At 45.3% G+C, this 25,646-nt stretch overlaps 1 protein-coding gene across 6 annotated transcripts in view; it reads left to right on the top strand.

Annotated features, from left to right (window-relative positions):
- The window catches only part of SLC4A11 (solute carrier family 4 member 11), a 138,302-nt gene that overhangs the window by 69,757 nt on the left and 42,899 nt on the right, over positions 1-25,646 (top strand). For 5 of the 6 annotated variants that reach the window (XM_080588815.1, XM_080588816.1, XM_080588813.1 and 2 more), the window contains exons 3-7: positions 2,041-2,193; positions 12,594-12,640; positions 17,062-17,293; positions 17,913-17,975; positions 18,511-18,592. In XM_080588815.1, coding sequence (XP_080444941.1) covers positions 2,041-2,193; positions 12,594-12,640; positions 17,062-17,293; positions 17,913-17,975; positions 18,511-18,592 — 577 coding nt within the window. The remainder of the gene's footprint in view (positions 1-2,040; positions 2,194-12,593; positions 12,641-17,061; positions 17,294-17,912; positions 17,976-18,510; positions 18,593-25,646) is intronic. The other variant, XM_080588814.1, reaches the window with a different exon arrangement.

Below are 25,646 nucleotides of genomic sequence, written 5' to 3'. Positions count from 1 at the left end.
GAATCGTGGATTTTGGCCCACCTGTGGCTGGTTTTTTTGCTTTGCAGGGCTGCCTAAGGTTTCTTGGCATCAGGGGTGTGTCAACACTAGTGGGTGCTCAGCATGGGTGAGGAGAGGTTATGGTGTCCACCAACTGTTTTGGAGGAGCTAAACCCCAGGTTTTGCACGTTGCTTGGGGCTGAGATGCTTGCACAGGAGTTTGCAGTGCTGGCAGGCAGCCTGTCTGCACCTCCAGGGTACAGACTGCCCCTCAGTCCTGGTATGTCTGCCAACCCTATTTCATACCTGGAGTGTTTAATTGTTTCCTATACTCTCCTTGTCCCTCTTTTTCTGGCTGTTTTGTGCAAATTTCCATCGTGCAGGGATGGAAACAGCTGCCTGAGCTCCAGCAGCAGCAGAGGACAGCACCCTTGGTGTGTATTGCTGGCTGGCTGACAGGCTGGATGGGGACAGCAGGAGCTTGAATGCTTTCTTGAAGCCTTGAGAGCCGTTCAGATGGGACCGGTTCATGCTTTCTACTGCTGAGCAGGCAGATGGAGGCAGAGGTGGAGAGGGATAATTAATTTGATTTTTTTGATAGGTTTCTAACACCTCAGAGAAGTGGGCTTAGAAGTCATGTGAAAGTTTGAGCCCCTTTTGCTCCTTGAGCCTTCCTTGGGAGATGCAGAGCAGTCGGGACGAGCCCGTGTCGGTGCAGTGCTCGCGGCAGGAAGCGCTGCAGCCCCTGTCCTGCCTCACAGTTCCTGTTTGTGGCTTCCCCGCTCACAGCTTGTTTTTTGCAGTGGTGAGCTGTTGGCTCGAGATCCCTCAGACTGTGTGCACTGCTTTTAGCTGCTCCTCTTGGTGCTGCTGCACCTACATTTGCTCACGTGAAGCTTTAAAAAAGCCATCAGTATTTTAGAGTTTCTATTCAGGCTCCTGCCTTGAAGCTCACCCTTTTCATTCTGCTATAATGCCTAAAGCAAGCTAATGAAATATATCCCTCCTGCTCAAATTAGGCATAAAAGACTTGTCAGAAGATGGGTAGGAGCTGCTGAATAATCCTGGTAATGTAAAAAATTGATGTTCTATAATGTCCCTAATTCTTCTAATTATACATGATACATGAGCTCACCACAAGAGTTTTCCAGCTGCTTCATAATAAAATGTTGCAGTGAACCAGCTTGCTGTTGAATGTGACTAGGTTAAACTCTAATTAGAAATGTTGCGAAAGGGTAAGGAGTTGTCTGCTGTAATTAAGAAACTTGTCTCTCGGTGCTGCCACCTCCTGTGACCTACTGCTTGGCTCTGTGGGGAGTGACAAGTCTGTCTGTCCATCTGCATTGGGTGTCTCCTTGGAAACCATTTTTTCCCCTCTCTGTTTTAAATTGCTAAAATGCAAGCACACCAACCACCCTGCCAGTGGGGTGAACACAGGGTTTGGCTGGGGAGGGCTGTGGCACTGCCTTTGCTTCAGGGTCACTGAAAACTACAAGTGTTTTGGACCCCAGTCTGTTTTCATACTGGTTTTTGACCTGAGTGAGGTGGTGCTTAATGGATTTGGAGCTGATTTACTGCATGTGGGGCCTTAATTTCCGCAAACAACAAAAATAACTGCTCAGTGGTGCACCTGGAGACTTGTGTGCCAGCCCCACCAGCAGGGTCATACAGAACCCATCTGAAACTGCTTGCTTCAGGTGCAGGGTGCTGAGGAGGTTCAGTTGGTGGCATCCAGCCCCTGGTGATACTGCCTGGTGACAGGGCTGCCACTTGCCCTGACCCCACACCCAAAGCAGGCCCACGTTTACATGCCAAGCTGGATTGTGGAGCGGCCATTTTGAACACAGGCCTCAGCATCACTGACAGACCCTTGCGGGAGCTGATTCTCGCTTCCCTGTGGCAGTTGCCAGTTGAAGGCTCAAAGAAGGCCCTCGTGAGGCCCTGGTGCCTCCACAGCTGCCTGGCTCTGGCCCTTAGTGGCAATGATCAGTGCGTATGTATGCCCCCATGGCTCCGGCACAGCGCACAGCGTGGCTAACTGCATGTCCTTCTTGTTGGCAGGGTACCTCAAGTGCGACACGGATGATGGCTGCGAGGCCAAGGAGGAGGCAGGGGGAGAGGAGCTCTTCGATGCTGTGAACTCCTCCATCGTTTCAGGGGACAGCATCAGGTTCTTCGTCAACGTCAACCTGGAGGTGCCGCCTAATGCCGCTGGTGAGTGTCACCCTGCTGCTGGAGCTTGGGAGGACAAAAGCAGAGATGAAATGGCTGACCCTGCTCTGCCCTCCTTCCAGGCTGCACCATGAGCATGTTGGATTTCAGCTTAGAGATTTTTTTTGGAGAGAGATTTGGAAAACCCAGTAAAAATTGGTCTCTGGGTGCTAGTTTTCAGCCATCTGTATGAAGTGTCCTGATTCCTTTTTCCCCCTTCCCCCCTCCCCCCCCAAACAAAAAGAAGTACCACACAATGAATGCTTACCCATCTGATAAAGTCACCTGGGCTGTATAGCACAAGGTTGTACAGTGTTGTGCTGGGTGACTTTGCACCCACCCTTGCAAAATTAAGATTTTTTTGAAAACAAAACAATGTATGCGAGCCTAGGACAGGTTCAGTGAGACTCTGTTCTGCATTTAGGGCCCGAGGACTTGCAGTTGCTTTTGGTGCTGTAGGCTGATCGCTGGAGGAGAGATCTCCTAATGAGAAATCTTTATTGTGAGAAATCTTTATTGTGAGAAATCAGTTGGGGTTTTTTTGGTGCGTGTACTGTCTCCAAGTAACTTCAGTGTGGCTCTGGGTTTTCCTAAGATGCAGGGGTTTTGAAGCTTTTCTTGATGTTTTATGTTGATTCAAAATGCTGGAGGTGAGTCAGAGCCATGGTTTGTACAGGTCAGTTGCTGTTCTCCAGCAGTTGCTGGTGGTAAAAAGTGTGCGGAGGGACTTTTGGTGTCACATATGTGCCTCTCGGGTTTAACTGTGCTGTCTGGAATCAATCCCCATGCTCATTGCACTGAGGTAGACTGGAAATGAAGGGGAAAACACAGCCTTGTTAGTCTTCTGATAGAGGTCAGGTCCCTGCAGAGTAAAACCAGTGATTCACCTGGAGCAAGTGTAGCTTTGCAATCAGCAAATGAAATCAATGTTCTTGTTCCCCTTGCTGTGCCGGGCTGGGTAAGCATGTGCATGCAGGACTACAGCCCTGTGTTGTTTTTTGCTTGATAAGCTTTTTGAGGTAGGCTAGTCTCTGTTCCTGGCTCCTGGAGGAGCAGCAAGCCACAGGACAACATGGTGTTGGTGAAACCTGGTTGTTTTTTGGTCTTAGCCAAGAGTATGCTTGTTGAAAAACTGGCCCACTGATTGATAGGGAAGTGCAAACAAAGCATCAGTTGTGCATGGGCATCCAGTGTTGTATTTAAATTATTCCCAATCTACCCACAACATAGGGGAATACTGTTGCGTGCCAAGCTCTGACACTCGGGCCCTGGAGTAGGTAGCTCTATATTTATAAACTCCCCTAAGCCTGCTTCAGCAATATTCATACCTGCTATGAGGCAGCTTCACGAAGGGGAGGAGGACCTGTAGGACAGCTGCGTTGGTGCAGAGTGAGCAGTGAAATGCACCCATGGGACTTCTACCCTTATTGAGCTGTGGTGTCTGCTTTAAGTGGTGGCTTGACTTGTATAGGACAAGTGTTTTGGGAGGGGGAGAGGAGAGCTGCTCAAAAAGGAAGTGCACAGAGCTCTGGAGTTGAGTGCAGGGATTTCAGCTCAACCTGATTCTCCTGGCACTAGTGCTGTGCTGCTCCTCAGGGGGAGAAGGCTGACAAAGAGGTGGTTGGGCAGCTGTGTTGCAGGGGGATATGCCTGCCTGAAGCTATGCTCTTTGTACCCCCTGCCAAGCTGACATTGTTTAGAAATTTTGCCTGACATGGAGAGTGATGTAGAGGGGGCTTCCAACCAGCCTAGCTAGCACTGAACAGTGAAGGTATCTAAAATGCTTGCTATCATTAAAATCCTTAGGTTTTAATTTTTTTCTACAGGTTGTTTTTGCCCTAGTACACAATTTCAATGCACTCTGCAATGCATATGCTAAATGTAAAGGAAAAGGGTTATCAAACCTGGCTTTTGTGCTATGTGCTTAGGAAAAGGTGGGTTCTGGAACATGGCAGTGACCTGGCTTTCATCCTGGCAGCTGGAGGAAGCCTGGAGCCTGCCTGTGTGGATGCTGACTGTTCTGGGGGTTAAATGCAAGGGCTCTGGATTATGCTTGGCATCACAGTTTCAGTTTGTAAGTTTGCTCGAAGTGATTTTTGGATTACAAGCAAGTCCTGATTGATCTATAGCGTGTGGTTACTGGAAATGGTGATGCAGAATAGACATAGCACAGCACTCTGCTTGACTTTAGAAAAGCCTGCTTTCTGAATCTGAGTGGTGACTTTAAGAATAATATCTAGCAATTCTCAAGCCTGCAATTTTACAAATGCCATCTCAATTGGAAGACTTAAGGGGGACTGTACTCTGCTATGACAAGTCTGGGCTTAATGCCGTGGGGTGCATTGTTCGGGGATGAGGAATGTGAGTGCTGTGGATTCCTCTGTATCTGAGGAAGCTTGACTTTCCCTGTGTGTCCTCCTGGGCTTTTCTGTATTTTCACTTCCATTTGAAAAAGGACAAAAAAGACTTCCTTATCTGCCTCAAGCAGTGATGTTTGTGACAGTGGTGTTAGTTGTGTCCCTTTTCTTCAGCTGAGATGTTTGGAATGCTTAAGGAAAAATGGACTTCTGATGTGCTAGAGTCCCCTTCCCAAACACATGGATGGAGGTTTTAAAAACAGGCTTCAGGCAGAACTGGAATTGAGAATTTCAAGAAAGATAGGTGTGAAGTGAGATGTTCATGCTGTCAAGGGGAAAAAAAGTGGGACAAGCAGCAAAAATCCGGGTCCTTTGAGTATCAGCAATAGGATTCATCAGACCCCAGGTGTTCATTATCTAGGCTGCCAGCCCTTTCTCAGAGGTGGCTTTGAAGTGTTTTCCAGAGTTGATTTTACACATAGCACATTGGTCCCTGGCTGTAGAAGAAGCATAACTGACTTCTCAGGTGGTTGAACGTAGCCAAGATGAGCCCTGTAAGCTCTTCTGCTGATGGAAGTAGCCTGAACTTGGGGGAGGAGAGACGCTCTCTTCATGATCTAAGTTCTTTCCAGAAATGTTTAACTATGCCAGTGCTCTTTAAACACAGTGGGAAAGTGAATTTGGCAATGATGTCCTGCCATCCTTATCTCATTTCGTTGCTTTCTTGAAGCTGGGTGAAGCCTTTGAGCCCCAAAACCTCTTTGTGCCAAAGGGTTCAGTGTTGCTTTCATGTTATGAATCCTATTGAGGGATCCCGACCATGGGCCATCTTCTGAAGAAAGTTCTCCAGCACTGTCTGTATTGACTTGGTCCCTAGCATTTGATGCACTCACTGCTTAAAATACTTTTTCAGTCTCCTGCAGGAAAAACCTAAGGTGACTTGAAAAGAAATATCTGTAAGCCTCTGGATGCTTCTTCTGGTCATCAGTTTGGTCTCTTGGTTAAGTGTGGTGTCCAGATCCTCTCTTGTTGGCACCTTTTCTGGCAAGCTGCTGCAAGGTTCCTGCCTACCTTAGCACAGGGCTAACAAAATCCAAAAATCTCCCTTGGGGAGGGGATGAGTTGGTACCCCAGGGGCTGGGTGCTGGCAGGCACCGTAAGTCGAATCACAGACATGGTGACAGCTCTGCCATCATCCTGTCGAGCTGTTAATCTCTGCATGATGGATGTACAGCTTGCTACAAGCATAATTGGATGCACTTTAATACTGTTTTTAAAAAGAGCACTGCGTGGGATTAAACATTGAGCCAACAAAACATAGCACGGCCCATAAAACTCTGACAATTAACCATTGCCATAAAATGCTGGGCGGTGTGCACAGATGTGTATAAACCAGGAAAGCCTGAAGAAATTTAGGGGGTAAGGTACGGGCTGTCTCATTTTTTATTAATACTGGCTGCTGTTGCATTTGAATATTGAGCCCAGACCGGTGCAGTTTCACAGCTACTAAAATGCTTCTCCGTCTCTTGACACTTGGGTCCTTTCTCCTGGGTGTTTTATTGCTTCCTTGTGGAAGCTGATGAAAAGCTTTATTCTCTTCTGCCTCTGAGCCTTCCAGCTTTGGGTTTGGTGATAAGGGGACATCAGTTTCCAGCAAACGCTGGCAGCTCCACCATGAAGGTGGGTCTCATCTGAAGCTGGTTGGTCTTGGATTTGGGATCTGTGTTTTTTTGGGAAGGTCAAGATCCTTTTTAAAGAGATTAAGACGTGTGCTGAGGTAGCAATAAACACGTACAAATAAAATGTTAGGTCTGTACCCTGTCGTGTGTAATCTTTCAGGAGTTGGTGCTGCAGTCCTGCCCTGAATGAAGTACCTCTTCCCTGACATCCCTGCCCCAGGCCAGAGGGAATCCCCACTGCAGGAGCAGAGGGATATTTCCTGTGCTGCAGGTGGAAAATCCATCAAGCTTGGTGCTTGAGTCCCTGGGAATTCCTACCAGAGGATGGGGGCATCAGCGAGTTAGTGTGCAGGCTGTGGGGGAACCTCTTTCTTCTCCAGACCTGTGCTACAAGCCCTGCATATTTCATAACTACCAGGCTAGCAGTGTGCTGTCTTGCAGGCTCCCTCGCCTGGCTTTAAAACTGCTTTCCTATTCTCACCTACCCAGAGGTGCGTTAAGCCTTCTGTATTAGTGCTATCTGGATGTGAATTTCATTTTTTTTCCTGGAGCCTGGGCTGCAGCTGTTTCAGCCTGTTGCAGAAACATCAGACTAGGGGGTAGCTTCATCCGCAGCATCCTTGGAAATAAATCCCTGCAAACAAATACAGAAATTTGGTTTAGGCGTAGCCTGAAAGCTGGCGGACAAGCAGTGCGAGGCTGGTGTGCTGCGGTGGGTTTGCAACAGGCACAGGGAGGCTGCTTTGCAGGCAGCCGTGGTACACCCTGATCTGCTTGGCAGCTCCCTGAAGTCAGCCAAGTGAATATTTTCATACTTCGGACCTTATTCTGGCAGCTTAGGGTCTTCAAACAGCTTGGAGTTCGCCTTCCCTTCCTTCCCCAGATTTCAGTAGTGGCTTGCACGTTTTTTCCAGGGCGTGGTTTGCCACGGATTTGCAGAGCTGTCATTGCTGAACTTTTTGCAGTATGCGTTGCTACTTGCAGCCGATGCTCGTCCTGGTGGCTTCAGCTGTAGAGGGGGGGTGCCTGGAGCACGATTTTTGGGGTGGAGAGAAGACAAAATCCCGCTGGCAGCGCGAAGCCAATCCGCGGCCAGGCTGGGGCTTTGCTGGACAGGGAGGGGGGAAGTAGCGGAACACGGTTTACGCTTCACGAGAAATTAAAGCCTGTTCCACCCCTCCGGACAATTGATCCTTCCTAGATATGGAGAATCAACAGTTTCCTGTAATCCGCTCCAGCGGCACGCACGTGCACGCCCGCCACCGCCGCAGCAAAACACGGTGCTTCAGCTCCCGGCCCCTGCCGAGATGTTTTTTTTTTAAGGGGACGAGGAGAAAAGCTAGATGCTGGCGCCAAGGATATTCCAGAGAGAGTAGTGTCCAGAGACAAGTGGTCTGGGCCTGAATGGGTATCATTCTGCACACAATAGTCACATTTCCTCACATTAATACCAAGGTCCTTTTTATGTCTCACGGCACAATGCTGACCCACGCGTTCCATCTGATAAACTCCTGTTTTAGCAGTTTGATGTCAGCCTGGGATGTCGGACTCCCGAAGCTTCCTATACCCTGATGGAAAGTGGATGCACCGATTGTGCTGGGGGGGGCCGGCCGGCCTCCCTCCGAATTTCCTGACCGGGGTGGTTTCAAAGCGGTGCTTACGGAGCCGAGGGAGGCGGGGGAGTTGTAGTGCACGAAGGCGGCATTCGTCTTTCTAGGTGCTTCACCTTGTGTTTGCTTCAGGGCAGCTCCCCCAGGATTTTTGGTTGCCTTCTCCCTTCAGTTGGCACAAGAAAAGAAAACACCTTTCCCCTGTTCCTTCCCCTGTTTCTAATCTAATAACAAAACCTGCTGCAGCTTTTTCTTTAAAAACTCACTTTTGTGGCCAGTGCATGTCTGAGTTAACGGGTGTGGTGAGTGATGCTGCTGAGCTCCTGTCCTTGGCTCTATGCAAAAGCCCTGGTCGGTCTGTCTGTCTTTCCAATCCCTCTGCAGGAAAGCAGTGTGAGGGAACAGACCTTCACCTGCCCAGCTTACAATGCCTGTGCTGAGCATTATTCAGGTGAGGTTTTCCTCTGTGCCCTACCGGCCCCTTTCCAGCCTGCTCCAAACACCAGCAGCTATTGCCGAGTCCCCCTGCTTTTAACCCATGTGTCAGTTTAAGGATGAGCCCAGCTGGTTTTAGGCTCTCTGCTGCACCTCAGCTCACTGCCCTGTTGTGGGAATGTGGGATAGTAGGGGTATAATTACTTAGCTAACAATTATATCTAACCAAAATTACTCAAGCCGGTTGGGAGTGAGTCCAGAGTCAGCACAGCAATGGCAGGACAGCAAAGCAAAGGCCTCCCCCTTGAGATCCTGCTTGTGCAATACCTCGGTGCCAGAAAAGAGCTGGTAGTACCTCTGTAGCTTCTTTGTGAGCTCTTCTTGTACTATGTGTTGATGGGCTTTAATTTTCTTAGGCGAGAAATTCAAAGACCAAAACAGTTTTTGTTGCTTGCGATGTTCTTCAGTGCCAAGTGATTGAGGCTTAGATTTGCTCAGGGCCCTGGAGAAATCACCCCTGCCTAGGCAAAATAGCTGTTTTAGAATAAATACTTCCACTTACGTCAGATCCTTGTTTGTTGAGGAAAAACATGAAAATGCTAATGTCGCATTCTGCTCTGATTTATTAGTCTATTTACTGTGCAGGCGTGCTGGGGAGTGCAAGTAGATCTAAAGCAATGTGCGCTAACACCTGCACAGCCAAAAAATTCCTGCTCTCCAATTTGCACTCCTATTTATAGGAGAGATGCTATCAATATCCAGAGCTGCTTTGGTCCAAAGGCTTTTGGTCTTGGGTGTTAAGGGCAGCACTGGGGACCTGTGCAAGGAAGAGGCAGTGGAAAAGTGATCTGAAGTGAAAAGGGATCTAAGGTAGAAGGTGAAAAGCCTTGAATTTTGCAGCATGACTTCCATGGGTTTGTTTTTGTGTTTTCAGGGCTGCTTTTGCATAGGAAATATAATCCGAAGAGGGAAAGGGGGGGCAGGGAGACAAGTAGGAAGCTTCACTGCTAGCAATGCAGAGAAATGAAGTTACATAAAGGGAAGCTAGGGTGGAATCCCTTTTAGGTGCAGCAAATGCATTTTTTGCCTCCAAGTATTAAGTTGCCTTCTTCAAATCTAGAAGCTGGTCGGGTCCTGTTCTTCCCCAAGTGATGGGAAAGAAAAAATGGAGGCATGCCACGGTGTCCCTCCAGGGCTCTGAGTGTGCTGACACGAGGCCATGAGAGCAAGTCTAATGTTGGCAATTCATCACTGTTGCTAACATAGATGTTAACTCCCAGGGAGCTGCTTGCAGCATATTTGGTAATGCTGTGTGCTCGCCTGCGTGTGCCCTAGAAATTTGGGATGCGTGCGTTCCTTGGTGTGGCTTCCAGGGGATGTCAGAGATGGGTTGCTGACTTTTTGGTTGTCCCTTGGGCAGGACCTGGAGCGCAGCCTAACAGATAAGGCTGGCCAGCCCTGCCAGCTCTCCTTTAACTGTGTGTGGGGACAAAGACAACGAAATGCCCATAACTAGCCTACGTGCTTAAAATAAACTTCTGCAGCCTTTGTCCGTCCAGTGAAGCAGAACCACAAAAATAGAAACGGGAATGTTTATGTGACCCTGATCTCTTTCTAGTTAAGTGTGCTTCATCCTGACACTCAGGTGTGAAATCTGGCTATTACTCCTGGTAGTAAGGCATGATTGATGGTGGTTGGGTAGGATCTTTCTTGCTGTTAGAGGCTGAACCTATGGCTTTCTGTATCCTACTTGCCTCTAATCAAGGGCTGCTCCATGAGACTGCAAGGATCAAAGGTATCGCGTCTTTCCAGCTCCTCCAAAATGGGAGGGAAGTAATGACAGTGCCAGGAGGAAGAGGAGAAGTGGCAGGCACATCTCTTGTAGGTTTTAGCTTCATCCCAGCCAGCCTCTAATAGTGATTCCATAGGCAACCTCCTGCATGGCTTTATCCTGGGTTTGCTTAGCAGGTTCCCCTGCAGTAGGTAAACGCCTGGCTCATAAGCCAGGCAAAAACACACTTGAGGTGTGTGTTTCCATTTTTCATGTTCCAGTTAACTTGCTACTCTCCTTTTGTGATGCTGTTGTGCTCCAATGGGCCCTAAAGGTGACAGCCCAGAACTGGTGATATCCATCAGTCTCCTTTCCCTGGGTTGAGCCTAAGCAGCGTGTCGCTTAGCTGAAATGATGAATGAGGCTCAGCCTTCCAAAACATCACCTCCCTACCCAGAACGGCTTTTCTGAGAAGTCTTCAGACTTCTCTTCTTTCAAGATCCCTGTTCGAGGGACGTAATGAGATGTTTTTGCTCGCTTTGATAAAGCAGCGCTCGGCGCTCACCTGAGATGAGAACCCGAGAGCTGTCAGTGGAGAGGATTGATACGCACTTAAAACTGGTACAAGGAGCCGAGAGATGCTGCGTGATAAAAGGACAACACGAATTTCTGCTGCCTTCGTGCATCCCAAAGGGTGGTGTGAAGGACAGATCGCAGATCTGCAGATATCGGCCTCAACGCATGTCCGCTATTGTTCGGGGTTGTGGGTGTTTTTGTCTATCTGGAGCTATTTCACGCGAAAGCTGCAAGAACCAAAACGTGTTTTCTCTCAATGAATATTTATGGCCTCCAAATCTTCCAGCATACTTTTGCATGTGTAATTAGGCTGTAAATTGGGTAAGCGAGCATTGGAGAACTACAAATGTAAAAGCCTGGGGAAAATGCTTGATGTTTCTGGTTTAGTTGGGTGCTTGCTTTTTAATAATAAATAGCATTTTCAAGATAAAAACAGCTTGTGCTTTCCAAATGATGTGTCAAAAGCAGTAATAATTGGGACTGTTGCGCCAGCAGACTTGTCTTAAGTGATGCTTTTAATCACATGCACAGCATCCAAGTGAACTTTGGAAGAAGTTGGGTGATGTAACCAAAGCCTCTGAACTGTCTTATTTTGTTTAGAGATAAAGACAACCCTCTCCCTCTCTTGCTCTACTGCAGTCAACTCTGTTCCCAGTTTGAGTCCCAGCATTTTAACCTTTTAAGTGAGAACATGACTTGAATTCCTGGTTGATCGGGGATGGTTTAGGATAAAGCAGCTTTGTGTGTAATAAATCAGTCACTTTTTGGAGTTCTGGTGTTTTCACTCTGTATGCAACTTAATTGTGTTCTCGGTCATCTCTTTCTGGAGGGCAGCAGGGCTGAGCTTGTAGGTGCTTTCATGCTGGGGTCAGCCTGTGAAATGGGATCGGAGCAGTTCATGTTGGTCGGGACTTAGAAATCCAGTTATGTGGAAGAAACAATCTCCTCTGAATATCTCTAACACCGTGTTGCATCTCTGTACTTTTCCACAGCTTGGCTTCTGGAAAGGTTTTTGGTTTTCAGTGGGGGTTTTTCCATGCTGTCACTACACTCATTTGAATGAAAACTGTTCATGTGTTTCCTGTGTAATATTGGTAGCAGCACAATCTTGGGGCTTTTTTTTCCCCAAGTGTGAAGATGGGGGAGAAGAACAAACAAGCACTACCTGCAGTGTATTAGGGATGTTGCAGAGAAACTACCTTGGATGCAAGCGGTACAGAGGGGGCTGTAGCAAAAACAGCTGGATTTTGTTTGTGGCTTTTCAGCTCATACAAAAAAAAAAACTGCTTCGTAGATGCTCTAAGAAAATGTTAATGTTGCTGCTTGGAAGTCTGCACCGGGAACTTCTGGGGTACCCCTGTCCCTGTAACTCAACCGCATAGTGACATTTAATAGCCTCTAAACAGCGGTTTTCTTTCTCAAGAGCTCTGTTGCTTTATGCTTAGATTTATGGAGGCAGAGTGGTGAGTTGACAGGACATTAATGTGCTCATCTTCAAGTCACTGTGTGTGATCTGTCACAGCCCGCTCCTTTGGAAGTGCCTGGGTGTTATTGTTGACTGTTTAACGAGGACAAGAATGGTTTCCAAGCGAGCGTGACTCATGCAATCTTAGCCTCAATCTATCAAACAACGATGCATGGGATTAAATGATTACCTAAAGTATTTGGAATTAGATTTTATGGAAGGGGGGGGAGTGAAGGATAAAAATACATAGGGAATCTGAAAAACAAAAAAAAAGCTGCAAGGCAAACCCAAGCTGATCAGATAATGATAAAGGATGCTTCTGTACTTGGTTTATATTTCCTAAATGGGAAATGTTGTAAAAATTGAATCTCTGCTTTTCTCTAGAGAGGGTTCTCTGCCAAGAGTGATACTTCACCTTGTTCTGAGCCTCCTGTTGCCTGTCATGTACCTGTAATAGTAACAACCTGTTGCAGTAATGCTGTCTACATAACTTTTCTTCTTGTTTTCCAGCTGAAAATGAAAGTGCTGGCTGCGTGTTACTACACACATCAAGGAAGGTAAGCAGGAATTGTGATAAACTTGTTCCTCGTAAACTTATTTTTCATAATCTAGAAACAGAGAAAAGGATCTTGCGCTCTGTGGGGATCGGAAGGAGGCTTTTACTGGCCTAAACAGGCCTTATTAATGCCTCTTTCCCTGAATTCCTCTGTCTTCATTTAAACCTAAAGAGCCATGTGCTGCTTGTTCTCCAAACAATTTCTATGTAATTCTGATTGTTTCACTGTTTTTTGTCCCAGACAATTCCTTGACATGTTAATTCATCATTTTCTTTCTGCAGCTGCCTGCAAAGGGATCCAAATGTACACCATAGAGATTCAGGCTGCTTAGCTGCTCTCTAGCCGAAAGCAGAAACACCCAAAAGACATTGCTGTGATTTGGTTTCCTGTTTATTCCAGCTAATCAGATCTGCCTTCACGAGGTTCAGCAGGAGTGAATTCCCTGGAAACATGCGGTCTAGGAGGACGATTGGGAAATGTTTAGTTTACGCTTGCGTTTGAGACGGTAACTCGATAAGGTGGAAACACACAAAACCTCGTATAGGCTGGAGTAGTGCAGACCTCCATCTATGCAAGTACAAAGTTTGCAGGGAGGAAATGAGTTGATATTTAATATCACTTTCAATCTTTAGGGCTGTGAGGCATGACTCATGATGCTCGGAGTTGTTTCAACTCTTGTCCTACCTGCAGGTTGGAGGGACTGCTGATGTGTAAACTGTAGGCATCGCTGAAGCTGGCAAATCAAATATTGCAGGCTTCGTTGAAGGCTATAATGTGGGCATTTAAATTTCTGCACTGAAGCCCTAAGGGCCTTTTAGGGAATCCCAAAACTTCTTTGACTTTTTAGGCCTCAAGCTCAAATCCTGAAAGGTATTTCAGCAGGCTGAATTATTATGGGGAAGAAAATGTGTAAATACCTGTAGCAGAAAAATTTTTCCTCTACTCCCCAAGTTTAAAAGTACAACATCAAAAAAGACTAAATATTGCTTGATAACAAGGTATGGAAGTTAAAATCAGCTATTCTGTGCTCAAGAACGGAAATGTCTGTTAATAATTTGTCTTGCCTAATACTACTGCCCAAGCTGTTTGAGTTCTTGATACTTGACTGAAAGTAACCTAAGAACTTGGTCACTTAAAGTGCAAATTCTAAGCCTGAATGCAGGATCAGCTTCTGATAAGAAATAGCTGGAAGCTGCTAACATGTAAGTGGCTTGTCTTCTGCTCTTTTCTTTTTCAGAGCTGTAGGAGTCCTGCTTTTCTGGCCTATAGTTCATGCTTGAGCACTTTAGCCTGTTGTTGAGCAACAAATACCAGAGGGATAGCATGCTTTCTCAAGGCTTGAGAAAATATACTAATTGCCAGTTTTTGTGTCTGTGGAGGACAAGTAAAATTGTTGTGCTTCAAATATTAAGGAAATTGGGTCCTGGGTCACAGGAGAAGTGGCTCCAAGTGCCTGGGAAGAGAGAACTGCTAGAATAAAAGTGGTTGGGTCACAAGCTTTATCTATAGGTGCTTCCCATGGTTTGTCCCTGCCTCATGTGGTAGTCCGTGGTTCCTGTGCCACTTCTGGAGTTTCTGAAGGGCAATCCATGTGTTGGGCAAGTTTGTCTGGCATGGTCCTTGGTAGGCATAAGGAGGAGCTGCTGACAGCTCCAACTACTCAATCACTATCCCAGTGTGTTTCTGAGCAAAGTGCTACCTCTGCTGTGGCAGCAGCACAGACAGGGCTGTGCTCAGGTCAATATGTATTTTGGGAGCACCTTCTCCTATGGTTCTTGCAGTGTATCTAAGTGGGGTTGGTTTCCAGAGCAACAGCCAGGTTGATAACTTCCATTTTGGACCTTCCTGATGAGTGTTGAGAGCTTTGTTTTGCATGGATTGAATGTGCAGCTTTGTCTTAGAGTGGTTGGCTGAGAGTCCTGCCTGCCTGATGTCAGGAGAGGTTGCTTCAACATGATTTTGTTGCACAACAGCTTCTCTTCATACCACAATGTACTGTATGGCTTTGCTTTTGAGGATACTTGAAGCTATTAAAATGAGTATTGGGTATCTGTCTTGTTTCTTGCTCGGCAGCTTCCAGTATCCTGGTGTGACTTGACGATCTAGCTAAAAATATTTCTGAAGGAGTAGTCATTAATTTCTGCTCAAAGCAGTGGGTGTCCTGACTGGAGTAGGTTCTGTTTGAGCTATCTCTGAGGTGTTGCTGTACCAGCAATCCAACTAATTTGCTCTTGGTTTGTCTCAGCTAGGCTGTGATATATTTATTTCCTCTCACGGTGTTTTACGTGTGTATCTTACCCAATGTTATGGGAGTAATAATGACTGTTATTGCCCCTATTTCCTCTAAAGGACCAGGAGAAGGAGGATAAAGTGTGATTTACAGAAGGCATTGCCGGGAGCTTGTGGCAGAGCTGGAGCTGAACCCTTATGACTTGTATTAAGCAGCTGACAGAGCTGTCCTGCCGCAGCAAGCAAATGGTGCTGTCTCGTGCAGATCACTGGAGAAGTCAGTGTTGATTGAGGTGATGTGGGCAGATAACAGCCCTCTGAATGCCTCTGATTCATTTTTCCTCTCCATCAGCCAACTTTTTGCTTCCACAGTTCTCCTTCTGGTGGCTTCTCTCAAGTGTTGGGAGCATGATGACACGAAGCCCCTTTTGCTTGCTTAAAAGCTCCTTGATGCTGTGGCACTCGAGTTGCTCTTGACCTTCCCAATACTTCCTTTGCTACCTCCTCTGCCATCCACCTCAAGTCCTCTCTAGGTTTAGTCCCTTTGCTGTTTGAACCTACAACCTATATGGGGCTCTGCATGCTGGATGAGCTGAAAGAAGTTACCTCTGAGAAACAGTTGCTGGTCACCAGGTGATCCCATGAACATTAACAGGTGGTGATAAGTAATTTAACTTGATCTCATACAGGGAAGATGGATCTATTGATCTAAGGTTGATTGGCCTTTTGCAGTTATACACCTCTTTTATGTGGGGTGATAATATAGCTGTGTCACCCTCTCCTCTCCTAAAAGCAGATGGCAATAATAAAGCCTTGGGATGGTGGTAAAAGCCTTCAGAGAATCCTCAGTCCCAATCCTCCAAGGCTCTGTAAGAAGTGATTGATGCAAAGTAAAACAGTGTTAATTGCAATGGATGTGTACTGACAACTTGATCGTTGCTGTGATAATTACAGTAATTAGTGAGATGTTAGCATTTTTCCCTGTGTCTAGGCTATAAATGGAAAAGGTAGAAAGGGTACGTGTGAGAGGAGGGGATCTGTGACTCAGGCTGTGGGGCGGCCCCATACCATGGGGAAATGTGCCAAGGTCCTGCTTGTGGAGGCAACTTGGTGGCAGATCTGTAAAAGCAATCCAGAGCGTGCTTCTCGCTGAGCTTAATAGGAGCTGAAGGCTTAAATGCATCTCCGAAATCTCGTCCTTGCCCTCGTGAATTCAAGCTTGGCTGGCCTCCTGTGGGATGGGAGATCTGTGTAACAGTGTGATTCCTGGATTCCCACTTCCTTGCTTGGTCTCAAGCTGTTGAAGGACAGGACTGTCAGCCGCTCTTGACTCACTACCATGAGTGTTAACTGCGTGCACGGATTTCTAAGAACTGTGAAATGGGAACGACGCATCTGTAGTTTGATAATTCAATTAACAAATGTCATAGCTGACAAACGCAGAAAAGGTTTGAGGTTCTGCAATACAGCATGGCTGTTCCTTCCATATCAAGGCCCGTGAGTCTGACTGCAGCAGCAGAGAGTTGAGACAGTACCAGCCTTTGTCTGCCATCTGTTTTTCCTCCTGTCACACATTGATTCAAAGCTAAATGTTATGCAGAAAGAAAACTTCCTTGGGAGTAGGAACAATAGGAATTTAAGTGCAAAAAGGTGGTGGGCTGGATGGGAATCCATCTCCCCCTTCAAGCTCCTGAACTAGGAGGACAGAGATGGCTCTTGGAGAGCTGGTTTAGATGCACTGAGATGCACGCTGACAATTCTTCATGCTTCTGAGCTGAGAGTTCATTTCTTCCTAGTAACTTTGCCCATGTTGTTACAAACATCTTGAATTGTTTAGACCAAAAGAGGCTCTTAAATGCTCCTTAGGCGTTTATGCTTTTAGACTTACTTCTGCGCTTTATCCTTGGCAATGAAATTGATTTATTTTTTCAGTACTGCTTTCAACATCAGGGTGTAAAACTGTGCCTAGGCATTCACCCATGGTTACTAAATTAGCATAAGCCTTGAAATTGCAGGCCTTCAATGCATTAATAACATAAAACAACTCCTCTTCGATAGCGGGATTTGGAAAGTGATTCCAAAATCACTGGTTTCATGGCAGTAACGTAACTGTCTTGTGAACTACAAAGTTCCTAGTCCTTTGTTAGGTATTATGTACAACTGTCTAACACTCTGACCTCTTCTTAACACAGTACCTGAAGTTAAAGAATTTTGAGGAGGAAGTCAGAGCCCACAGAGACCTCGATGGGTTCCTGGCCAGAGCCAGCATCATCCTTGATGAAACAGCCACCTCCTTGGACGATGTTCTTAGAGAGATGCTGAAACATTTTGCTGAGGATCCAGAGAACACAGAGCCAAGCTGCAACTTTGAAAAAATCATGAGCACTTTATTCACAGATTCAGGGACCCCACGAGAAGGGAATGGTAATTAATTCTTTGTTTGCAACTACTGTTATGTCATCCTTTCTATTGGGGGGCGTGTTGAATACTCACTACTGCATGATCCCCAGGTTTGCATGTTGCATGTGACACTAGGGTTTTATTTTTTTGTGACCTAGACAGAAGGGACTCATGTCTCCAAGGTTTTGCGTTGGTGGAGTCTTGTCCCTATTTCATTAAGATGAGATGTACTGGTGTGTTGGGGGGAGGAGTCTCCAGCACTGGGGTGTCTTGTCTGGACCCATCAGGTGTGATTGTCCATAAAGTGTCAGATCTGGTTTTGCGAAGAGATGCTTGCTGGTGTCCCTTCTGAAGTGGCTCCTTTGCCTTGTGATTCTCCATCTGAATTCACACAGGCTGGGAGAGTTTGACTGCTTTGAATGAGTAGCTGGCTGGGGAGGGCTAAGCCTTTGTGTTGCTCCCAGCCTACTGGAAGGGGCGATAAGCTCCTTGTTTTACTTCATAAATTCAAAACTGGGGTAGCCCCAGCCAACTTTAGCTTACGTGTCACTATAAGCTACCACTGAATGTCATAGCATAGTCTAAAACACTGCGTTTTAGCCCAAGATGTGAAGAAGCTTAACTAAGCGTTGTTTCTCTGTAGGCACCCATGACGTTTCAGAGCCAACAGGAATGAATATACAAACATGTACATCGCATCTCAAATGTAACTGTCACAGCCTGAGTGAATTTGTTTAACAGATATGTCAAGTCCTGAGCATGTAGTAAGCATGTTCATGCTTTGGTTACTTCTTGCTGCCTGTCTTAGAGCTTTGCATTTATAATCTCTTTAATTTAGGCTTTCTGCCAATAAAGACAAATTAAGCAGTGCCATAAAATGATCTGAGAGAACAGTAATTACAAAGAGGGGAGAGAGGGCAGGGGAGTTGGAAGATGAAGTCTCTTCTAGTCCTGTGTGTGTTGAATAATGCTAATCTAATGACCTAATATTGCAGTAGGCTGCTGTTAGGGGGAGAAAACAGCTGCCTTCTCAAACTGAATAGTTTAGGGACAGAATTCAAAAGCATCAGGTCAAATGCTTCTACTTTCTCCTATTGTCATCCCCAACCCCTGCATCAATCCAGTATGCAGTTAAATAAGTATGCTTGGTATTAGCATTTAGCTTCAATTTGAAAGGAAATGTAATTTGCAGTGGCAAAACAAATGTAGACAAACCTGTAATGTTCCTATTTTTCTTCTAGTTCACCTTTTATCAGATACAATTCAAGGGGTCACAGCAACAGTCACAGGGGTGCAGTATCAGCAATCCTGGCTCTGTATCATGTAAGTACCTGGGTTATAAACTATAAGAATACACAAGCTTCTTGAAACTTGCAGCCCTTTCTGCTGCTGGAAGGACCAGCAGATCAGAACACACCCTTGTAAATTTGGGTGGTGATGCCTTCTTTGACCATCTGTCCTGGCCTGTGGGTTCTCTGAGCATTGTGCTGCTCCTCCCTGCAGAAGGGCAAGCAGCAGCCTGGGTAGAGAGTGCCACAGTCTCTACAAGGCGTTAAGTTGCTGGATACTGTCTAAAACTGGGGTTAACAAACTAAGAATGCTGAAAAAATCTGAGCCAAGAAATGCTAATTACTGAAAATGTTAATCAGGAACTCCTGAAAAGGACGAGTGAACTTGATCATGGACTACTTTGGCAAAGCCTGAAACCTTATACCGAAAGACTTCTTAGACCCTTTGAAAACGTCCAGACTTTGCAACTGAAATTGAAGTCAGAAATTCACACTATTCAGACAGTGATTGTTGTCTGGCAATTAATTCAGACCCTGTCAACACTGTTAAATGTTGGATCAGTAAGGACTCTGTCACCTGGGATTTATGAGGCATGGTGGCTTCGCCCCAGCTTCCACTTGACTAAAACTGGATTGCTGGGTTTTGAAATCGCTGTCCCAGAGTCAAGCATGCTGGGTGAGCCAAACTGTCCCTTCACAGAAGAAAGCCAAAGCCTGAGTCACTGAACCAACCAAAACAATGCAATTTGACTTCTTTCTGTCACTGTATGCAGATGTAATCTCTAAGTCAAGTTGTCAAGAAATATCCCAGTAATTTCTCTGGGAATTAATCTATGTTGGATAGGTGCCTAAAGGCTCTGAGTAAATGCACATATTGTAGCAAAATTCACAACTGGTTTGCTACAACTGTCATAATAGCTTTCCTTCTCGTAGCTGTGCTTTTCCTATTTTCTGATTATGGCTGGAAAAAAAAAAGATTATTCTGCCTTGGAAATGGATTGTTTTAAACTACTTTCTAATCTCTTATGAAAGAGAAGGGTATGCTTTCTATGTAAAAAGGTAACTATCTATTTCACTTCTTTCATAGAACAGGAACCTGACATGCAATAATGTTTAAGTGCTACTGTCAGCCTCTACTCTTATGCCTGGATGTACAGAGCAGCTTGTACGAATGAGAAAATGAGTTCCTACAGGAAAATTGTCTTTCTGTGCTAATCAAGCAGGAGGGCTTCTGAGTGTTTTTTCCCCTTTGTATGCCACGGGTATGACGGGCAGTAAGGGAATGTGTGTCCTGCTCTAGGAAGTGCAGACGATGGGAGCTTCCACGATGGTATATGACGTGGCTCTATAGAGGGCTTTACAGAGCACTGACTTAATAACAAAGCACTTCTAGAGGTCATGATACAAATGCTGTGGTTATATACGTGAAGCTGAAAAGGGTAGGTTCAGCCTTTCTGCAGAAAGTGAGCCAAAACTTTGAATGCATCCATGTGAGTAATACTAGCTTCCATGACAAGACATGATTTGAAGAATAAGCTTACAGCCTAAAGGTGTCTTGTGCAAAACTTTTCTTGTTTCCTCCCTTTTGTTACTCTGAAGAGGGAGAAGAAAGTGGTGGGAAAGCAGTGATGAGTTATTAACTATAATTATATAATTATTGCACTGTATTTCTGCTGCAGCTATTGTGCAACAGATTGAGAACCATATTTTTAGACCTTACGTTTTTCTTGAAGATTGCAAAACAACTTCCAAAACTCTGAAGTAGAAGGAATTTGTTGATGATTTTTTCCTGTATGAGTGGGAAGAACCTTTAAGATATCTCTTTACTGTTCTTTCTCCTTACACTTAATCTATACTCTTAGTTAAATTCTAAATCAGTGCTGCTGTTTTCTGTGCACCTTAACTAACTTGTTATCCCTAGCAAATGAGATAGGCTCAAGTATCATATTATATTAATGAGGAATAGCAGCTCAGGGATGGCTTTGGTGGTTCTGCTTCTGCATTGATTTTGAGGAGAAATATTAAAGCCTAAATTAGCTTAGAAAGAAAAACATACTTGTGTGTAGGGTCTTCACTGAGTTTTTTACAGAGCCTATCTGAGGAGGAGCGTTCCTGAAGGACACACAAATTTGTTTCCATCCCTCTTCTGTGCTGGAAAGAGCCCGTTTATCACTCAACCCCAGTGAGAAGAGCAGAGGGTAAAACCTAAGGTGAAGCAGATATTCTGCTTCTGCTGGAATTTGCACTCTGACAGTTTCGGGTCTGTTGAACCACTAGCAAGGTCAGAGATACCATGTGCATCTGGGCTACATCCACAGGACAGAATAAGCTTCCTGGGGAAAAAGATCTCAAGATTTGCATGTTCTGCTGAAGTCCAGGAAAGCTGGTTTCTGACTCACGATAGACTTCAGGGTTAGGTTTTGCCAATTCCTGACAAAAATGATTTTTCTGAAGCCATTACGAGGGTACATAAGCATAAGAAAGCCTTGAGATTCCTTCATTAAAATGCTGCTTAGCGGAGAGCAGTGCAGTGCTGATGTCCCACTACCAAGTGAGTAGTGGGCACTTGCTACCCTTCAGCTGCAGAGGTGTGAGGATTGCTTTTCTAACCAGAAAGCAGATCGTCAGAGTTACAGCTTAGCTTCATCAGTCAAGGGTGCGATCACATAGCTCAGAAACCATGGGCACAGCTTTCTTTTTTCTTTCCCCTGTTCATAGCATTTGCCAGAAGAGCAAGACACAAAATGGTATGGACACCTCTTATCTCTTTGGTGTGAAGCTGATTCGTTAGAGAGCTTGGGACAACGGGTAGCCAAGACTTGTTTGAGAGTAGGGAGTGCCAGGAGTGCTGAACTGTCATCCGCAGGTTTAATTGATCATTTAGTGTGAGGAAGCTCAGATTTTAGTTTATAGATGTACTGCGGTACCCCTCCAGCATGTAATGATTGCAGCAGGTACATGTACTGCTGGGAAGGTGCTCTGAGTTCCCCAAGGATCCCTGAGATCCACCATGATCCAGAGCCTGGAGGGGGTAAATTGAGTACTTCGGGTATCTGGATTCAGAAAGCTGGGGAAGAAGCTGATATAAGAGTTATTGGTTTTGGTCTTGCCCAGCTCTGTGGCTCAAAAAGCCCAAGGATAGTCCCCCTTGTCCAGTGGAGAGCATGAGGAGGAATGGTTTTCATCACAGTTAAGTCCTATCAAATCCAATTGGTTCTTTCACCATGTGACAAATGGGGATGCAAATGCCAGACTTTCTTGTTCCTGGGATGTGGTGAAGAATCCCTAATTCTAAGGGTGCTAAAGTTACTGTCAGTTGACTGCTGGTATATTTCTTTACTTGATGTCCTCTAGGAGAAACACCAGCTGTGTGGGTTATTGAACAAATGTTGCCTGTGCTGAGTGGAAGTCCTCAGGCAGTACCACCTCCAGGCTATGCTCTCCTTGCCAGGAGATGGGTATGATTTGTTTTCCAGAGTTGAGCACTTAAAAGAACACGGAAGCAAGCTGCTTCGTAGTCTGCATTCAGTAATTGAAGAGCTGTTTCCTTTGGTTGGATTGATAAGGCACAGAAATTGGTGAAGGATTTACTTTCAGTGCATTCAACTCATTTGCGAAAGCTGTTCTAACAGGTAAAGCAGAGGAAAAAACCTCTGCAGGTAAAGAGGGTGGTTCAGAGGCTTGTGTCATCCATGTTGCTGTAAAACTGGTTATTTTCATAGTATGTCATTGCAAAAATTCACGTGGAGGAGGGTAGTTCAAAAATGCCAGTAGCCTTTCAAAAATTAGTGGTGTGAGGTGACTCTAAGCAGCAGTTTGGCTTGATATCCAAAAAGAGTAGCATTTAGGAATATTAGTAGCATTTTAAGAATATTAACTTCGTGTTTCTAGTGTAAAACCATTGGTTGTGTGAATCCGTGTTACTTAGGCATCTCTGAACAAAAGGGAAGCCTATTGCGCATTTAAAAATTTGCCCAGTCCCAGGGGCATGTAGGTCTACAGAAGAGCCACGCTGCTGCTGGTTAAGGTGTTGAAAAGGCTTCAAAGAATACTTAGATTTCAAAGAATTCTTAGTTACTGTGTATCCTTCAGAACAGTGCCCTTCTTTCAAATGTCTAAATAGGATGCTGTGGGGAATTGAATGGTTCAACTCTTCAAAACAAAACGACAAAAAACATTAAAGGAATGATTCCAAGACTTGAAGTTTGCAAAACAAGCCTATTCTCCACACTTTGCAGCAGTCATCTTTCAAGTGTTATTTGGGTTCAAAGAACTTTAAGTACGTAAAGGCACCCTGGGTGGACTGTCCCAGGTAATGTCAGTCAAAGCTCTTGCAGATGCTGTGTTACGGGAGGGAGTTTAAAATCCAAATCCTTCACTGGAAGTTTGAGTCCCAAAAGAGAGCTGTTGGCAAGGAGGGTGAGTCACTCCAGTGCCCACAATGTGTGCAGGGCTGTCCCCTTGTGCACTGGCCCATAGGAAATACTTTCTCCCTAACTCCCCTAGAGAGGATTTGTCTTCCTAGAGCTCCAAGTGCGTTTACTGCTCCAAGACGATACTCATCCTGGAGCAATTTTTCTCTGTACTGCTGAAACAACCCTGTGCCAAACTGCTGGTGATCTGGCCTGCTGGTCGCAGCTTCATTCCTCGCTTGTAAATTCTGGTTTCTGAAAGCGTGTGCCTGGAGCTGGTTCACGGAAGATTTATTTGCAGTGGATGCGAACAAGCAGTGTCATTGTTGTTCTGTACTGGGACAGGAAAAGGCTGGCTAGCTGATTACCTCTACTGGGCATTTTTTCTTACTGCAGGGGATAATTTGTTTCTGAATTGACTTCCTTTCCTGCCCTGCTTCAAGGTGGCTTCTGTTTTTCTTGGTCTGTGCAGTTTGACCCTTTTTAGGATTTGTATGAGAAATGTGTTATTGATCCGATAACATCTTGGATGCGGGGCAGACCAGCAGCACATGTGACTTGGGGTACCGGTGATTTTGGGGGGAGTGTTGCCAGTTCTCACCATCCAAGTGCCATGCTGGATGCTTGCAGGATAAGCAGCCTGGAAGGAGGAGGACAGCGAAGCAGGAATGTGTGCTATATAATTCAAACAGCCTTTTTTATGAGGTCCGTTATTGGAGAATAATGATAAAATTGCTGAGAACGCAACCTGGCATCTTGTTAAATCATAACCCAGTATTTCCTTATGTGAGTAATACTGGGTGAAAATAGATTTTTCAGCTTGCTGCCCAAACCAGACAAGAATCAAATTTAGCTCAACCCAGACCAAAAGGGAACTTGGAGCCTTTGGCCAAACCAGACTGAGTTTAGTCAGCTGAAAATGTCTTGCTAGCCCTCAGGTTTCTGGAGGGGTTTTGGCTATTTACCCTTCGGATATTTTCAAGTGGGAGTTTAAGTGCTGCTTGAAGTTGTTTTGTTTTGAAAGTGCCTCTTTTGGTCAGAACTGTGCAGTTTTACCTATATATCTGCGTGGCTTTGGGTTTCTCTATGTGAACCAAACAGATTTTTTGTTGTTGTTTACTAGACTTGTGCAAATATTTGTAAAGTAAGGGCTTCAGTATGAGTTTCTTATATTTGTATCTAGCTTCTGGAATTAAAACAAAATGGAGCAGTAAGTGCTAGACCAGGAAATAGCTGGACATAGGTCAGTTAAGTAACATCTGAGATTGTGAGTTGCTGACGGACACATGGGCAGAAGGGACTTGGCCTTGCGTTGAAAGTACTGAGAACAGGTTTTTGTCCAAATAAATGGATATAGCAGTAAAACCAAGCTTGGTGTGGATGAGGCTGCACTCAGTGGACAGTCACTGTTCCTCCACTCCATGTAGCAGTGCTCGGGCACATCAGACCACCTCTGTGGCACCTGTTTAAATCTGGTTTTGATCAGTTTTACCCTCACTAAACCAACTCAGCCTGATATGGACACAGGCTATAATACCTGTCCAATAGTTGACCGTAAGTTTAGTTGTCTACCCCCAGTTTTACAGGTGTAAGTGGTTTTGGGATTTAGCTGCATGTGTCAGTGCATCAGTGTCAGTTGACCTCTTTACAGAAGAGTTGAAAGAAACTGTCTCAGGTGTGAAAGCCTCAAATTCCAAATCTGTATCTAAAATTGTTCCAGATAAAGACATGTAATGATGACAACAGGTTTGTCAGTGTCTTGTGAACATGTTCAGTGTTGTTAAATCTTTAGTACGGCCTAAGCACTGTAAGTTCCTCTTAGTGCATACTTTCCCAGTCCTTCAAGGTAAGAAAACATCAGACTCCTGACTTAGAGAAATGCAAAGCTTTGGGGTGGCTGTTTAAAAAAACAAAACAAAAAAAAAACTCAGGACACCTCTAGAGAGGATCAGCAGGCTTTGTGGCTTGTATGTGAAAGTGAGCTGCCTTTGTAGAGTTCAGTTTATCTCTCTGTGCTGAAGAAGCTCTCACATCGACATGATATTGTAGTCTTGTGGACTGTCACTGTTAGTAGGACTGTCATCTCAAAAACAACACAACCTTAGAGACAAGTTACCGGAGCTCAAGCATGTCCCTGTCACTTCAGGAAGAAAGCTGGCTGCAGCATTTAACCTGAAGAAGAGGTAGCTTGCTTAATTATATCCCTACATAATTTTTTCTTCAAGTAACTTGCTATATTAGGGGAGCAGGGCTCCTGCACCTTGGCTTTCCTGCCTCAGGTAGGAGCTGAAATTATTTGGGGTTTCCTTGAGGTTCTTGGATTCACTCCAACATGGTGGGATCAGGCAAGCAGGTACTGCTGAGAGGTGGCTGATGAGTTTGTACGTGGTGCGTAGGTACGAGTTATATTCACATGAATGCTTTGGTATCCTGCCCCACCTCTGGCACTGGGGCACGTGCTGGTGTGATCATTGCTTGACCTGTAATAAGGCCATGCTTTGTGCTTCAATCGCTTTTTGCTATGTCAGGAACTGGCTGATAGACACGGTAGGAAAGGAATGATGTCTGGAAAGTGTTGGTACAGCACTGTGAGCAACAGGTATCTAATATCTCTTTCTGGCCATCTCCAGAGTAGAATTATGTTCAGAATGACCAGAAATCCTTCATTTTCAAAGC

Source organism: Anser brachyrhynchus (genome assembly GCF_964034855.1).
Source record: "Anser brachyrhynchus genome assembly, chromosome: 4".
In the NCBI taxonomy this organism is placed as follows: domain Eukaryota; kingdom Metazoa; phylum Chordata; class Aves; order Anseriformes; family Anatidae; genus Anser; species Anser brachyrhynchus.
The sequence above is the reverse complement of the archived record's forward strand: the minus strand, read 5'-3'. Positions and strand labels throughout refer to the sequence as shown.